The sequence below is a fragment of the Lissotriton helveticus genome, chromosome 2_1 (genome assembly GCF_964261635.1).
Source record: "Lissotriton helveticus chromosome 2_1, aLisHel1.1, whole genome shotgun sequence".
Classification (NCBI taxonomy): domain Eukaryota; kingdom Metazoa; phylum Chordata; class Amphibia; order Caudata; family Salamandridae; genus Lissotriton; species Lissotriton helveticus.
Window position 1 is genome coordinate 323,240,403 of NC_136059.1, and position 17,852 is coordinate 323,258,254.

The following is a 17,852-nucleotide window of genomic DNA, read 5'->3' on the forward strand; positions in this document are numbered from 1 at the left end:
TGTGCTAATAAATACTTAATACACTCCATGAGTAAAGCATCTCATAACAGCCACACTTGGGATTCAATACGCCTAGTGGGCCCAGTATCTTGCATCATCTTCAGGGGTGAGTTTGATCTTCCTTACGTGCTATCCCCCGCTGCCCTTACATCCCTCTCTGGGGTTACTCATAAATGCCCACTCCTTGAGCAGAAATGCGCAAGAAGTCAATTACCTAATTATAGATTATCAGCTCGACGTCCTATTTATCATCGAAACATGGCTCAAACCCAGGGGCAATCCCGATATAGTTACTGCCCTTCCCCCTGGATATATGATCCTGAGACGAGACAGAGCGGAAGGTCGAGGTGTTGGAGTAGCCATCATCTTCCGTGACAGCTTCCAATGCAGCTCCCTCAACATTGAGTCCCTGAACTTAGGATTCTGCCTCAAGATCAACCATTCCCACTCCTTTGCTGGTTGCCTGCTCAATCGCCCTCCTGGCCCAGGAGCGTCCTTCCTAACCATATTCGGGGAGGCACTTGCCCCTTTCTTGCTTCAATAGTCCAATTTCACCATCCTACGAGATTTCAATTTTCATTTTGACGATCCAAACAATTGAGAAGCTAACAACCTCCTAGACACCCTAAAGATAATAATGCTCCCCCAACTGATAGCTCCACCCACCCATTCATTAGGACATGCGCTGGACAGGTTCTGCACAAACAATACCTGGCTAGTAACTGGAGATCTTATCATTCCATCAAGACATACCACTGTTTAGTCCTCCTTAATCTGTTAATCAACACCCACAACTCCCTTGCTCACATCAAAGACGATTGCCCCATCACCTTGCGCAAATGGGGAACAATGAACATAAATCCTAACCTCAGTATTTGACGTTTCTCCACCATCCTGACTCGTACTGGAAGGTTGGTTGGAGACCTTGATTCATTTAATACGTGGATCACCAACACTGCCAATGAGCTTGCATCCTTTGTCCGCCCTAATAAGCACTGGCCAAAGCAATCCACACCTTACTTTCCCCCGGCCTTAGCGGAACAAAAGCATCACTGCAAACAGCTTGAACGCAAATGGTTTCAGGCCTACAAATTAGACAATCTGTCCCAATTTATAGATGCATAGAAATCCTACTACAAGCTGATCAAGAAAACCAAAAAATCTTAATTTATTTCCCAAATCGAAAAGCCCGTTATGACCCAAAAACCATTTTCAACATCTCTAAAGTCTTTCTTCAGTCTAAGTCCCTCTCAAGAGAAACGCCTCCTTTCCCAGGCCCTCTGCAATTCGATGTCAGCCTTTTTTTGAAGACAAGATCCAGTCCATACAACAGGTGTTCAGCTCCACCCCCACAATCGACTCTACAACCAATTCCCACCTAGACAATTCCGACTTCACTTCAAATGTGGGACTGACGTTTTTTCAGAAAATCTCTCTTCCAAAATCACATCAAGCTATTCTTACTTGTGAGTCTGGTTTCTCCTATGACCCATGCCCGCCAGCCATACTACATGTGGCCATAGACACTGTCAATCCACTTATCAACCAGATTCGTAACACATCCCTAGCCACAGAGGAAGTCCCTGCACCCTGGAAACGAGCAATTGTAAAACTTGTACAAAAAAAACCTCTAGTAGACCTCTGTTCAACCTCAGGCCAATCTTTCTTCTCCTGGTCTTAACAAAAGTGTGAAGATAAATCGTAAACCACCAACTTATCACTTTCCTAGAAAATTCCAATTCACTCCACATTGAGCAATTGGGCTTCAAATACTATCGCCCACTCCATCCTTCTTCAGCCGATCTAGGATCCAGGAATCTACCACAAAGCTCTAACCTGGATTAAATCATTCCTGACCAATAGGAGACAATTAGCTGGCTTAGAACAATTCACATCAGCAGAAAGACCAGTCACTATGGGAATACTAGAGCTCATCCCTTAGTCCTGCCCTCTTTAACATTTCTATGACCCCCCCTCATCTCTTGTTCGGCATATACGGAATCACCATCAGCGCATACGTTGATGATACTCAATTGATCCTCTATCTAGAGAAGAGGTTGTTCAATTCAGAGCTTAACATTCAAAACTGTTGTTCCAACATCATCCTCTGGATGCAAAACAGTCACCTCAAATGCAATACCGACAAGACCAATGTATTACTTTTCAGCAAATCAAAACTATTCTCCCCTAATAAAATGGTGACCCAACACCATGCCGCCACCCTCGGCCACTGTGGAGGTAGAAAAACACCTTGGGGTGAAATTTGACAATGATCTCTCTTTTTGTCGATTAGCCACAGAAGTGACCGTCATGTGTTTCAATTTGGTTAAATTTCTAAAATAATTATTTCACTTCCTCCCCATTGCTGCCAGGAAAACCGTAGCCTTCACCCTAATTACGTCAAGACTTGACTACTTCAATAGTCTTTACACAGGCTGCTCCAAAAGCCTAATTCAAGAGCTCCAGACAGTACAACATGCAGCAGCTCGCCTGGTGCTGCAACTTCATAAACACAGCTCTGTGTGGACTACCCTAAAAAAACTCCACTGGTCGCCCATCCACAAAATAATCCTATTCAAAATCTTACTGCTAGTTTTCAGAGCCTTCAAGTTCACCTGCCCCAAATATCTTACAGCCTGGTTTTGAGACGACACAACCCAGAGAACATTAAGATCTTACAACGCCAACCATTTGAGGCACCCCAGTTTCAGACTGAAATCCAATGGGCAAATGTCCTTCACAGTGCTGGGCTCCAAAGCCTGCAACCTACTCCCTAGTTCTCTCTCTTTCATTAAAACAGAAAAAGTATTCAAAAAACGTTTAAAGGCCTGGCTCTTTATTGCCCACGATGTACTATGTCATTCGCTTATCTAACCAAATTAGTGCCTCATGCAAGGATCCCTGTTGACCCCCAGCATAGCACCAAGATGCTTGATTACGAGTGACAATGCACTCTCCATGTACAGTATTCATTAATTCAATATTTATAATGTACTTTATTGCCATTATTTTTTAGATGATATTCCAAATAAAAATCTACTTTACTCAATGTGAATGTGTGTGGGCTCTAATTTAGAACACCCATTCACATGGATGCACTGTGAATATTGGAAACTCTCAGGTAGCTAAGAGTTCAGAGCTTGCTATTGTTTAGGATTGGGAAATGAAACGCCAGCCAGGATAAAGGTAGATGTATGCCTTATTATGTTGACCACATCTGAAATCCTGCAAGTACAGATTGTTTGTGGTTGTAGAACGTAATGAATTTTCATGAGGAGGCCACTGCAGAGAACCACAAAATATACTAGATCTGTTATATTTTATTAGAGGAAAATCAGGAGAATTAAAACATTCCGGAGTTGCCTTATAAATGAGTCTGGCATTGTCCTTGATTTTTGCTTCCCTTTTCAACAGCAGGATTCTTGTTGGATTCCTTCTTCTGAAAGATCTTAAGTCTCAGCCCTGTTTTCAGCTTGTCAACTCCGATATCATCTGTTATCTTCTATCAAGAAATACAAGTATTTGCCAATGAGATTTCTACCCTATGTGGATTTTTCCCTCCTAACTGGGACACTCTTAAAAAGGCACTTATTTATTTATTTTTATTTTGAAAGTTTTATAAAGCGCGAACAAGATCCTAGCGGATATCAGAGCGCTACACAGACAGTAAATGTTACTTATACAGAAAATAAGAGTAGATCCAAACAAATGTACAGAGAATATAGTAAAAAACAGCATAGTTAGATTTAGCATCAATAAGTGTCTTGTGGTTGAGAGCGCGAGAGCATCTCGTCACAGTGTTTCAGCAGACCATACTCATGTGTATTTGGCCATGAGGATAGATTTAACTTCCTTTTTAAAAGAAGTAGTGGACGGGTTAAGTCTGGTTTCTGGGGGTAAGGCATTCCAAATTCTGGGTGCCATCCCAGAGAAGGATCTGTTATAAGTTTTTTCTTCTGGAATATTTGTGGTTTCAGTAGTAATTTTTCCGCATTTCTTGAGGATCTGGACCCACCAGAGATGACCAGTTTCTGTGCCAGGTAACTGGGTGTCTTTTGATGTAAGGCTCTGTGCGTCATGCGCTCAATTTTCAACTGAATTCTCGCCTCTAGGGGTAGCCAGTTCAAGGATTGAAGGTCCGGGGAGATGTGGGAGCTACGTTTAGATCCAGTTATGAGTCTTGCTGCGGCAATGATTGAGGCTCTAAGAGGTGAGCTTGATGCTTTGGGTAGGCCACAGAGGGAGACACAACCGTATTCCACTCTGGGTATAACCAGAGCTTGTACTGCCTGCTTAAAGTCATTGTGTGGTAGGAAGGGTTTCAGTTTCCTCAATGTGTTTATCTGGAAGTTAGCTCCCTTTGTAGCATTGCTGATGTGTTTTTGCATGTTGAGGTTACTGTCTAAAGTTATTCTAAGTGACTTCGAGCAGTGGCTACTGTGAGCCACCCATTCTTCCGGTACTGATGAAGACAGATTAAAGTGTATCAACCTAAGAGCCCCTACATCCGGAAGGAGCGCTGCATTTCTTCTCATCTTAAAGCATGCTCTAATGAAGGCCAGCTTTAGCTTTTTCTAATTTCTGATGACATCGGATGACACTGGATGGGACAATTTTTGAGATAAGGGTGGAAAGCTAAACCTCTTGGCTGTGAAAGGCCCACAAATAAAGCAAAGGCCTTCTTAAACACTGCAGATGCCATCTTTACACTAAACCAGAATGTAAATAATTTCTATTGATTTCAAATTGCAAATCGAAGGAAGCTCTAATATGGCCGTCTTCTGATAGCCAGACAGCTGTGGAGAATCTTGGTAAGACAAACTTTATGTTGAATGTCAACGGGGGCAGCGGCGCTGCCGCCTTAATCTAAGAAGACTCACATAATCCAAGGAAGATGACATTGTTCTTTTCACTGGTACCTCTTGGCCCCATGCTGCAAGGGATGCCATGACCTAGGCAAAGTATCTGAGCTGCTACGTGAGTGTGGATCCATTCTATAGCGCTGGGCAGAATATTCCCAAGTCTCTGCCACTTAATGTTATCGTTTTTATGATTTATGTTTTATATTAACTGCCTTTGCATCATGGAAATTTTGGTTTTAAGAGATCGATGTTTTACTCATATTGTAACCATATATTGTAATATTTTGTGATTTTATGGATCAGCGAATTTGTTCTGAATAAACTCTGATGAAGATGAAGGCTCTGACAGGCATCGAGCAGTCAGATGGAGGTGAACCTGGAAATGGCACTGACCCAAAGCGCCTGTCCCCATGGGGAGTCAGGATAACTAAAGTGGATTCTAGGATTCTAGTCCCTCTCCCGGCAGCCAGTACGGTTGGGAGAAAAAAAGGACACGGAAGGAAGTTCTGAATCAAAGTTTCCACATTATTTTTAAGTACTGGGAGGAGTAAAAGTAATGGGCAGGTAATGATAAGCACACCATCGGGGTAAACCTGAAATGTGGGTTTCCAGGTGTCGAATTGCCTCTCTTTTGTTTCGAACCACATTCTCTTTCTAATTATTCACAGGAGTTGATTTTACTTTACACCAGTGCTTTAAATGGAAAAATATAAGTGCAGGTAATCATTAAATTGGGCTAGGGGCGTGGCTAGTGGGCGGGGTTAGAGGCGGGCCAGACAGGAGGATATGAAGACACTTCTATTGAGCATTTATTTTGACCTGGAACTGCCCTTGATAGTGGTCTCAAACGTTCCATGTGTGCAGATTACCAGCTACATATGCTAATAAAGGGTGGTGTTAAGACTTGTTAGGAACAAGCCCTACATCATAGTGGAAGGAGTTTCTATCTACAGTACTCTAAGCACTTTCAGGCTAAAAAATGTGTGTGCCCCAGGACGAAAGAGAGTCTAGCGCAGCATCATTAATAATGAGTATTTTGAACTGAGTTCTACACCAGTTGCCGGGCATACCAAATAATATAAACAAAACTTGCTAACTCAGTTTATAAAATGAAGGGCAAACACGAACATTATTGTCTCTTTGTTTTGTAATATTTTCAGCTTCTTGATGTCATACTCTTCCTACTTGCTTGCCTTAAGTGAAATCCTTATATCTTTTAGAGTGCACACACAAACAAACAGAAACAAGGATTTCACACATTTCTTTTCAAATATCCCCTGAGTGTTCAGATTCCCTTTCTCTCTGATCTGGTTTCTCTCTCGAACCCAAACATACACACAATCTGGCAAACATACACATGCACACACACACAAGCAGACAAATATTCACACAAAAGAATCACTTTGGATTATTCCTGAGTTACTGAGCAGCCACAGTGCAAATGTGATTGACAGAGCAGGCAGGGCCTGTATGGGACCCACGCTGTCACACACAGCAGGAAGGTGACATTCCAAACACCCGGACATCCCTTGCATAATGCAAATGAGCCGCTGCTGAATGGTTCAGTGGTGGCTCAGCTAAGGGTCAGATGGGCGCTTTGGCTGTCACAGTGCCGTACAGATAGGGTCCACTCTGACAGCCTCGAGCTCAGCAGCACCAGCAGCAATGAGCTTACATTTCGTGAGTACCGGTACTCTCCTTAGCAGTGGAGAAGTGCCGGTACTCAGCTCGATAAAAATGGTAAGTGCCGGTACTCCGTACTGGTAAGTACTGGCCCATTTAAAGCGCTGCTTTACACCTTTCACATACGCTTGTAGCAATTTCTATGTGAATCGAAGAATACATTTTTTTTTTTAAAGGCATCTGATTTACAAGTATGGAAGGCTCACCGCAATTCGATGATGCAGATGAGAACTGAACACATGAACTTTTGAAAGATGTTCATAGAGGCATTTTGCCACCTTTGATTTAATTAGGAGCTTGTTGACAGAACATGTATTTATTGGAATGGCGATCAAACACTTACGTAATCATCCTCATTGAGTCCTAGTTTCTCGACAGCATTTTTCACCTCAATGGAAAACTTTTCAAACTCGGGTTTCACTGTCCTCAGTAGGGTGACTGTTTGGAGGGATGCGTAGGCCTGCTTTGCTTCAAGGTCGTACTTGTCTCCTCTTTTCCAGGAGCCGTTTCCTATGAGAGAAATACAAATATTTACAATTTCAAGTTTTTTCAACTCTTGCTATGACATTATTCTTTGTACGATGGTTTGCATACATGGGTTTCTTTACTGTTGCAGTGGTCGGCGCATCATTAATTGTGGGGCATTGCTAATTATTAAACAAGAAAGAAAGATTTCATTATAAACGACTTAAATGAATCATATGAGCGTTTACGTGTTAAATGCTTCAATATTTATTGTGTAAAGTGAAACGAAACTAGATGTATTCGATAGACAGGAAAAGTTGCCGAGCGCCTCCCAGCCTATTTGCCCTGGTGGTCCTCAGAAGTGTACCTGCCAATGGCCCCCACACGTTGTGTAGCAAAGATGCCATGGGTTCTGGGGAAAGCAAAGAAAATTGACCCTTTCACTGATTTTGGGTAATAAAATGCAACAATTATCAGGGTTAATTAGTCCCTTCAGGGATCTGGGCCAGGTGCCACTGCACCTGCTGCACCAATGGTCAGGGGTGCAACGTAGGCCCCTGCAGCCCCTTCCACGCAGGGGGCCCAGCAACAGGCCAGGAGGCCCCAACCATTCAAGGTGGGCCCCTATTGAGCCAAGGGCCAATAAATATCTATAAGATATAAGAGACCCAGGCACCCCACGTAGCACCCTGAAGGGGCCCTGTCATTTTGTGTTATGCCTCGGCTGAGCCCTTGCTCCCCACTCACACCTGTATCTGACAGTATGGTGGGACTGATTATGTGGTCACATGCCAGACAGACTTACCTCAGCCAGATTGGCCTTTCAAACCCACACGCTTTTGAGGACATTCTATGGTCTTCTTACACCAATGTAACACTGGCCTTCTACAGAACATGCTAAGGCTTTATCTTGCCTGGGAGGAGGGTCTGCGCTGAGTCTATATCAAATACCAATAGATACTTCTCAAAGAAAAGGCTGCCAGGAAAATAATTGGTATTGATAGGAGTGTGTGTGTGGGCCAACATGACAATGATCTAAGCTGCTGTGCAGTCCCTTCTGTGGTGTCAAGAGACATGAATGTCCTGATTAGTGGGACAATACAACAACAACACCTGGGATCTTGACGTCAGTGGTTTAACCCCTTCCATGCTTATGACGGAACATCGACGCCATGAGCCACGGGCGGCGTGTGCTCATGACAGCGTGGTTCCGTCATGCAGCTGCAGCTCCTCCCACGCTGCATTAATTCCCCGCCTGTGCGGGTGAATTAATGTGCGGGCGGGGCTGTGACGGAACCACGCTGTCATGAGCACAGGCCACCCGTGAATCACAACGGCGTGGTTCCGTCACGAGCAAGGCGGTGCAGCGCTCAAACCCCACCCGCACCGGGGCAAAATTTGCGCCGCAGCCAAGGGGTTGAATAGGATGAAAAAATGTGGGGTCTCTAAAAGGGGCATGGCCATGTAATTAAGTGTAGAGCTTAAAGACGAAAAGTAAATTTCTGTGATATCCATAGTGTGCCACCCGACCAGTATTTTGATTGCTCTCTGAGATTTCTGTTATTGCCATCCGACATATCTAAAACCAGCCAAGACTATTGGCTTTGTCAATGGCTGTTAGCAGTTTAAAATAAATGAGTAACAGCAATGTTTTTGTTGTAAATAATACTGAAAACTTTTCAATTATGAAACAGCAAGACTCCGAATTAAACATTGCTGAGACCTGTAGAAATGGCCGGGTGTCTCAATCACTCCTGTTAAGCTCAACCTTTGTTAGTCATGTGCCTCCTTTGCAACCTTTTTCTGTCCACATCTCGTCTATCTGCATATCTTACACATCACCACTTCCCTCTTCACACCCTTTTTTCACTTTCTTGAATACACTTCCTCTCACTTCCTTGGCTTCACTGCCCCCTGCTTACAACAGACCCACTCATCTATAAGCACTGCAGTTCCTTTCACTTTTACCATGTCAATATTTTGACAATGGTGTCCTCCATCACACAGAATCACAGTTGAAACTGGAATACATGCCAATTTGTCTGTGCACTCTGCAAATAGGCAAAGGATATGATGACCATGCATTGTGAGCACCTTTTGGACCAACTAACAAGCCCTATAAGGAATTCGCACTGCCCTCATCTTCCACGCTAGAGCTCTCGATTGTGGCTTGTTATAAACTCCTGGAGGCGAATAGTTCAAAGTATGCACTCACTATGCAAGCATAAAATACTACACACAAAAATATGGAAACACATCCTGGAATTAGCGAACAATCTTGGGAAATGCAAGGACAAGGAAAATGTTACACAGGAACTAAACCATTGACATTGTGGATCACCTTCAAAGCACTGTGATGCTGCCGGGCTGGGCAGGATTGCCACGGGCTTCAGAAGCAGGCACTGCAAGAGTGTCACATGGTGCAGCCGATCAGTCACAGTTCTCCCCTTCTCACTTGGGACAGTGTGTCTGGCTGGCAAGCAGCGCTGGACTATTCATTAGTGCAAGCCAGCCCGACTGGAAGAATTACCCCCTGCCCAGGCTGACACACATGTATCAGATATAATATGGTGTTTATTAAAAACACCAATCCGGCCAATGAAATCAGGGTTCTGGGTTGGCTGGATGACTAAAGTGCAACATGGCTTTCCCTGGTTGCAGTAAATAACACCCTATGGGCCCGCTGGTCCTGCCCGCTCTAACCACTGCCATCACTCAGCCTGGCCGGTACCCACCACTTACGCGTCACTCGAGTCACACCACCACTTGTCTGGACAGCAGCCAGAAATGAGGTAAAGCAATTCCACTAGTGCACAGCGCTGCTTGACAGGACTAATGCTCTCCAGTGCAAGCCAGGCCCGGAAACCAACAGAAGATGTTGGATCCTCCACGTGGTTTGGAAACAAAAGTATCCAACTGCAGTTTAAGACTGCTGGATCAACACAGCAATGACTCACTAGTCTCATGTGAGCCTCAGACCTGCACCAGGAGGATTTTAACTGTTAAACTGCCTGGGCAGGCAAAGCACTGCTGCAGTGCACAGCAAGTGCCCAGCATGGGCTGCTTTACTTCAGCACAGCACCACATGATCGCTGAGAAGCTTTTTAAATATGTGACTAATGCATTTTAGTGCAGTGATGTGGACACCAGCACTAAAATAAGTTAGTCTAAGCCCTGATGCGTTTTACTTGTCAGGACTGGTAAAACACTAACCTAGACCGTATTTGCAGGAAAGCTTGCAATAAAGCAAAATAGACCATAACTGCAAATGTGGATTCTAAAGCCCTTCAATTTTCCTGCCTGCTGCATGCTTTAGATTCTACTTAGGCTCAAAATTATTTTCGCATTTGCACAAAAAATACAGCAGTCTCTTTAAAAGCAATTGTCATGATACACACATGACTAGCAAAATGGCATGATCAGATCACAAAATTGGTGTGATACCCCAGTATTTAACTCAGTACGCTGTTTAGTGAAATATGAGAAAGAGATGTATTGATCTCCCAGCTATCGCTACCTACTTTACTCCCAGTTTTATTGGAAATTCCAAAAATTGGACGAGGATGGCTCACTCACCTAATGTGACATGCTTCATCATTTGCCACCTCGTTCCAACTCAGTAAGGTGGCACTGCCAGGGCAGACTCAACCTCAGGCTGGGGCTTAACCGAGGGAGTTTTTAGATATTACTTATCTTATCTGGATAATACTATGATCCAGCTGACTGGTTAAAAACACTTTAGGATAGCCCAAAACAGTGTCCTTTTATTCAGGTGATATCCTAGGTATATTAAACAGTTACTAAAACAGTAACTACAGGAGGCATATATGGGTGTAATAACTAATATTCATCTTTGCATATGAGTAAATACTTATGCCTCTGCATATGAGTAAATATTCTTGCAAACACGTTTCTGCCTTCGGTTGGCCTATTTGCTTATTGTATTCATCAGGGCTGTCTCTGTGAGTCCCCATACTGCAAGAAGCCAGTGCAGAGAACCCACGGAAGAAGATGTGTGTTTGGAGAGGACCTACCTCTTGCATATGGTTTTCTTGTTTTATGAATAACCTAAAGATACAAAGAGTAAAGGAAAGTAGCAGAAAACACATCATTTATATGCTAATAAACAATGAAAGTGGAAGAATAATGTACTTCATTTCTCTATGCCCTGGGGAGTATATTAATGGTAAACCCCAAAGCAAACTATAATTAAAAACTTAGCACTGGATGACAGTAAACCAAATGTGATCAAGGGTTTTAAAAATATATAATCATTGACACATGCATAAGTGGCTCAGGCACATGAAGCCACACAAGGTTATTTTTACATAGATATTTGCACTATTTGCTGCATGGTCTGTTTAGGTGGGTCTCTCCTGTAGTCACACTCTCGTAGTAGGACTAAAAGTGAACCTATTAATGATAAGGCCTGAAACAATCAGATCAAATCATTTGCTAAAGGCTAATCACTCTACTGCAGTGAAATATTTTCAGATGTGAAGGCCGAAATAAATGCCCACAAGCCCATACATATATATGGCATCCACTTCCTAGACTACATATCCCTAGATACAGCAGGGCGGTCCCAGCAATAGGCGAGCAACCTTGTGCTCCTAGAGTGACATCACAGACAATGTACCAGTATAATACATGGTGCTTGCCTGATGCGCCACAGGTTTGGCGTTCTCGATAACGAATACTAACAAGCACGGGGGAAGACAAACCCTCACTAATGCAGGGCTGAGAGCGGCTTGGACCAAGATGAATGAAAAACCCGGCACTCTCATGCAGGTATGATGTGGGAATGGGAGTGGTCCGGTATTTAAACAAGCATTTGCAATGCAATAGGTCTCGCATTTGTGAGAGTTTGAGCTTTTGGCATTGTACATGACAATGCCTTTTTTATTTGTGTTGGTTTTTAAACCAGATAAATAAAAGGCATTGTCATGTACAATGCCAAAAGCTCAAACTCTCAGAAATATGACACCTATTGCATTGGAAATGATGGTTCTCGTAAGCAACTCCACGGTGCCAGCACCAAAAAACCTCACCATAATTGCGACAGTGAAAGCAGGGTCATTCACGTGCTCTGAAGAGGGAGCGCCATAAATAAAGAGAGAAGTATGGGGGTCTTTTTTGTTTCATAGCAAGAAAGTGGAGCATCATTAGCTGCTTCATTGATCGTTTGGAGGGACGGTGGATGACCTGCTAAATTTGGGGGATCATCCCTTAATCCAAAATTGCAGGCTAATCCTGATCAGGTGTTCAGAAGTGTGAATGCAAAATAGCACATATACCGGGTGACCTCAGTTCCTTTTCTGGTGTGATTATTCAATAGCCTGTGTTTGGTTAAGGCAGCATGAGTAGCATACCTTTTTAATGAATATAACTAAAATTAATAACTGCATGCGAGCAGTCGCTCGAACTGTTTGTTCTAAGAAATTCGCAACCATTGAACACTCAACTGGCCTCAGAAATTATGCTGACTGATTAAATGTTATTTAACACAAGCCAGTTGATCGGCCCCAGAGTAATGTTTGCATATATGATAAATACAAAGTGATATTAACGTAGCAGCAGACAACATCTAGCGTCAGTAAGCATAAGCTAATGAAACAATAAGTCATACGACCGCGAACTGCAGTCACCTGCGCGGCTTGGGCCCCAGAAATGTGGGCAGGCTGGTTGTCGGTCGTGAGCGCCTGGCCACCACAGGGGCTCGCAGATGGGCTTAACATCTGTTGTTCGAACTAGGGTCAGCCTGGCACAATGTTGCTCCCCACCCTCCACGCAACTTCTTATAGCTGTTCCTCTCGCCTATCTAGAACCACCTACAACCACTGGACATTGGGGCGGCTTACATCCTCACCACATAAATGAAACGTGTGGCCGCCATTATTTAGCATGTATATTAAAAAGACATAAAAAACGAGTTGGGTGAACTGCGCACAATGAGATGCATGGCTGCCATTATTGAACATGTAAATACAAAAATACAAAAAAATCGTTGGGTGAACCACGAGCAACAACACGTGCGGCTGCCAATTTTTTAGCATGTAAATAAATTCAATAAAATTAGTTTGGTGAGCCAACTGCAATGAGATGCGTGGCCGCCATTTAAGTATGTCAATATGAACCCAGATTTTTTTAATTAAGGCATCGCCCGCCTTGCAGGTGTTCATGCAGCGGAGGAAGGGGCGGAGCGCATTTTAAATTTATAGCCCGGCGCTACGGTTAAAAAAACTAAACAAAGGCATATGAAGGGTGTAGATGCAGGAGGGAGAGGTAACAAAGGAGGAAGCGTCCAAGCAGATTACGTGCAGGGAGTGTATTTAAAATAAATGCAAATGCAAAGAAGCAGCCGCCATTACTTAAGCTGGCGTCCATAATGAAAACTGCGCAGCACGCTGTTAGGCTGCCCGGGTGAGGAGCGAAGCAGCCCCTCCCGCCCGGCGTCGACGAGTCTTCCATTTCTAGGCAACGGCCCCACCGGCACCAATCCCAGCACGGCTCCTCGTCTGACGTCAGAGGAGCTGCGCTCGGGATTTCTGAGGTTCCCGAGGTTCCCGGCCTGCGGCAGTGTTTACGGGGAGGCAACTTTTAATTTCCCTACAATGCCGCTGTGGGAGGCGGCGGTGATTTCAGACAGCGCTCCTTCTGGCACAGAGCTCCACAGTGCCTTCCCATGCGTAAGGGGAGAGGAGCCCGGTGAGTGGGGTTGAGGGTGGGGGTGTACGCACGTGTGTCTGTTTGAGTGTGTCTGTGCGTGCGTGCGTGTGTCTGTTTAAGGGGGGTGCGTGTGTGTATGCAGCGTGTGTCTGTTTAAGGGGGGGTGCGTGTGTGTATGCAGTGTGTGTATGTGCGCATGCATGAGAGTGGCTTTGTTTGCGTATGGGAATACGAGGCACGGCGACGTGCGCGCTCCCGAGGTTAAATCTCGGCCAGGAAAAGCACGTGGAACTCTGCTGTCCACATTCCCCCAAAAGTAACTACATAAGTTGTCTCGCATAGACAGCAAAAGCTTCGCTTTTGCTTTCGTCTAGCGAGACCTAAAAAGGAGGCCCGCAGCCATAGCAGGCCTCAAGGAACACCTCGCTCCGACCACGGTTTAGCTCGGGCTTCCTATGCCCTCTGACATGAGCAACAGGTGCGGATGATTAACCAAATTGAACACGCCCTTGTGCGGGCGGTTCATAAGGAAGCAATTCCTGACGTGGATTCTCCTCCAGTCAGCTGTTTGAAGGAGCACGGTAGGATATGTGTGGGTTCACATCCTTGACGAAGCAAATTGAAAAAAATCTTAAAAAGGCGCAAAATGCTTTTTGTCTTCACTGCAGAAGAGTGGTTCGAGTTTAGCGATCAATTTGATTTGAATGTTTCATGCCTTATTGTTAATAAGTCCACATGTACTCCTACTGCTAGAATGTAATTACAGGAAAGACCAACCCCAAACAGACCATGCAGCAAATAGCACAACAAAAACTAGATAAAATCAACCCTTTGTGTCTTCACCTATCTCTCTGCCACTTATGCATTTTGTGTCAATGAATATAAATTTTTTAATCACCTGATCACATTTCGTTTACTGTCACCCAGTGCTATGTTTTTAATTATAGTTTACCCTGGGGCGTACCATTAATATACTCCCCAGAGCATAGAGAAATGAAGTAAATTATTCTTTACATTGTTTATTAGCACATAAATGATGTTTTTTCTGCTACTTTGCTTTACTCTTTGTATCCTTAGATTACTTCTAAAATGAAAAAAACATATTTAAGAAGTAGGTCCTTTCCAAAGACACATCTTTTTCTATGGGTTATCTGCACTGACTTCTTGCAGCATAGGGACTCACAGAGATAGCCCTGATGAATGCCACAGGGGAATAGGCCAACCGAAGGCAGAAACATATTGGCATGAATATTTACTCATATGCAGAGGCATAGATATTTACTTGTATACAGAGATGCATATTGGTCATTACACCCACATATGCCTCCTGTAGTTACTCTTTTAGTAACTTTTTATTTTTATGTTTGAAGAGCTTTATTAATATAATAAAAGGTTAGAACTGACAAAAGGAAGGGAGATACTACACCACCTGAATAAAAGGATACTTTTGTGGTCTATCCTAAGATGTTTTTAACCAGTCAGCTTGGATCATAGTGTTATCCAGATAAGATAAGTAATATCTAAGAACTCCCTCGGGTAAGCCCCAATCTGAGGTCGAGTCAGCCTTGGTAGACCACCTTACCGGGGTGGGACGTAGTGGCAAATGATGAAGCATGTCACATTACGTAAGTGAACCATCCTCGTCCAATTTTTGGAACTGCCAAAAAACTGGGAGTAAATTAGCTAGCAATAGCTGGGAGATTAATACATCTTTTTCACAAAACAGATGCTATTATTTCTTTTGTGTTACACACACAATTTTATTAACAATAATATTGTTCCAAAACTACCTCCTTCGCATAAATCTACATTAACAATATAAAGAATACTTCTTGTCTAAATGCCCCTAGTTTTTAAACTGTTGTGGGTCTGTAAACTACAAAGAACAAGTTGGTATAATGCATTACAAAAACCGTGCACTCTGCATACGTAACTCTTTTTCAAGGAAAGTGAGTGAGTGGATGAGTAAGAGAATGAAATGGAGTGAATACTGCTATGAATCGGCCTCTGTGTGCTGAGAGGGAACTTGCTGCCTATTACTAAAACACCACTTGTGCTGTAGATATCTATAGGGACACCTTGAGGATTTTGGGCGCCCTTGGCCAGATGTATTTTGGGGGCTCTTGTTTAGAAAAGCTTTGAATTTATAATCCAATTTCAGCTCTTTCACGTCCTCTTTAGCTATGTCACTAACGATGTACAGGCACACTCATGCAAATTCTAAATGTGTTTACACCTACTATTCAGGGATAGTGATGTGTGTTTTCAATGTTGTAACACAGCAGCAGGTCACTAATATTACTGCAAATAATCTCTGTGATGCCCTTCCATTTCTCAAATGTGATGTCTCTGTGATACCCTCCCATTTCTCATATGTGAGGTCCTGCTTTGATCTAAAAGAAGCTTCTTTCTGGTTGTCGCAGGAAACATAAACCCAAGACAGCAAAATATCTGTAATAGACTCTCACACATCACCCACACTAAAAATAAATTAAAGTAAAACATTGTTTTAGACAATCTGTTTAAGAATTTCTCAAGATCATCAGGGCAAGACTCTGCAGAACAGAGCTGGCTCTATCAGGGGGCCCCATGAAAGACTGGGGCTCTGAGCCAGCACCCACTGTGCCCATGCCTTAAAATGTCTCTGGATATCTAGGGTCACAGTTAGCCATCTTATTGATAACATTCTGATTGCTTAGCTGTCATAATTCATTACTTCAAGTCCAAGTGTTCTTTGTCACTGTCCTTTCATAAAAAGTCAGTTTCATTACCCAGGAGATAGGCAATCCACTTACCCCGTCAGAAAAAGAAAGCATGATCTTGCAAAAAAACACATTTTTGTTTTTTTCACTTTGTTCTAACTAGGAACTAAATGGACTCCCCAGACAGGCTGTTCAATAACAAACAGTATCTAATTTGGGAGATGCTGAAACTTATCCTTGGAGAAGGGAGGGATTCGAAGAACTGTGACAAGCAGCCAGTGGATTTAGGCTTGAACTCGAAATAATGAAAATTAGCAGTAAGTTATCAGGACATTACCTCGCCTGTTTTATTTGTCACATCCTATACATAATGAGGATTTACCAAACAGTGCACTGACCTCAGCATGCACAGTTGACTCCTAAATAGAAAAAATGACCACACAAAAAGAGTCTGGTAAATTCTAGAAATAAAAAATAAACGTTTTGTGTAAGAGGGTGTCTTTTCTTTTTCTAAGGAACACGTGCATTCCCTGTCTCCTTTGAATTTTACTGACCCTCACCACCAGGGTATTCCTGGCAGTGAGGGACAGTAAAGAAAATGGCTAACTGTATGTTCATCTTGATTGGGTGGGCGGGCATTTAGCCATTTTTCTGACAGCCCTTACTCCGTCGGGCCATGAGAGAGGTTTGGCTATGGTGGTGACAAATAGTCAAACCTATGGTCCACCCGCATTTAAATTGGGCAGGCAGACCATTATGTTGGCAGTATGTATTCTCTGTCACCTTTGCGATGGAGCATACATACCACCAACATATTAATTAGTCACTTAACCCCTTTTAACCCCTTTGTTATTCTTTTTGCTGGAGATTTCATGACACTCTTCTTTCTAAGATCACAAATGTTCATCTTTTCCCAAGCATAAGAAATATTTTTTATCATACACTAATGCTTGTCCTGTGCTTTCATCATAACCCACACTATATCTGTCTCCACTATTACTAAGTAGTGCTGACATATGTGTATTCACTTTAGGTTTTGCATTTGTAAAATTTGTGAATTCAGGGAAACTTGCGGAAACGGTGTCCCTTTCTGAATACAAAATGATGGTTGAGTGCTCTCTATTTATTTAGGATTTACAAGTTTACCATCACCTAAATGCACTTTTCTCTATTTTTTTAAACAATTTTTCATGATTCGGGGAGCCTATTTTTTCCCTTACATGGCGTAGGACCGGTTAACATGCCCACCCTGTCACCCTGTTAATTTTTTCCCTTGATGCAGAATTCTCAAATTGGGCCAAAATTCGAAAATTTCAAGATGAAAAACATAATGCCAGACCTTCATCAGCCAATCAGATTTGATAAAAAATTCAGATATAATTGACAGAATTTGCGCTTTTCGTCTTTGGAAGACTGGATGACACCTTTTTCAAACGCATCTTCCTAAAAAGCTATTCAACAGATTTATATC

General features: G+C 43.0%; 1 protein-coding gene across 2 annotated transcripts in view; it reads right to left on the reverse strand.

The window, feature by feature from the left end:
* The window catches only part of NPR3 (natriuretic peptide receptor 3), a 209,138-nt gene that overhangs the window by 131,129 nt on the left and 60,157 nt on the right, over nucleotides 1-17,852 (reverse strand). For both annotated transcript variants that reach the window (XM_078674915.1, XM_078674914.1), the window contains exon 3: nucleotides 6,889-7,055. In XM_078674915.1, the coding sequence (XP_078531041.1) occupies nucleotides 6,889-7,055 (167 nt within the window). The remainder of the gene's footprint in view (nucleotides 1-6,888; nucleotides 7,056-17,852) is intronic.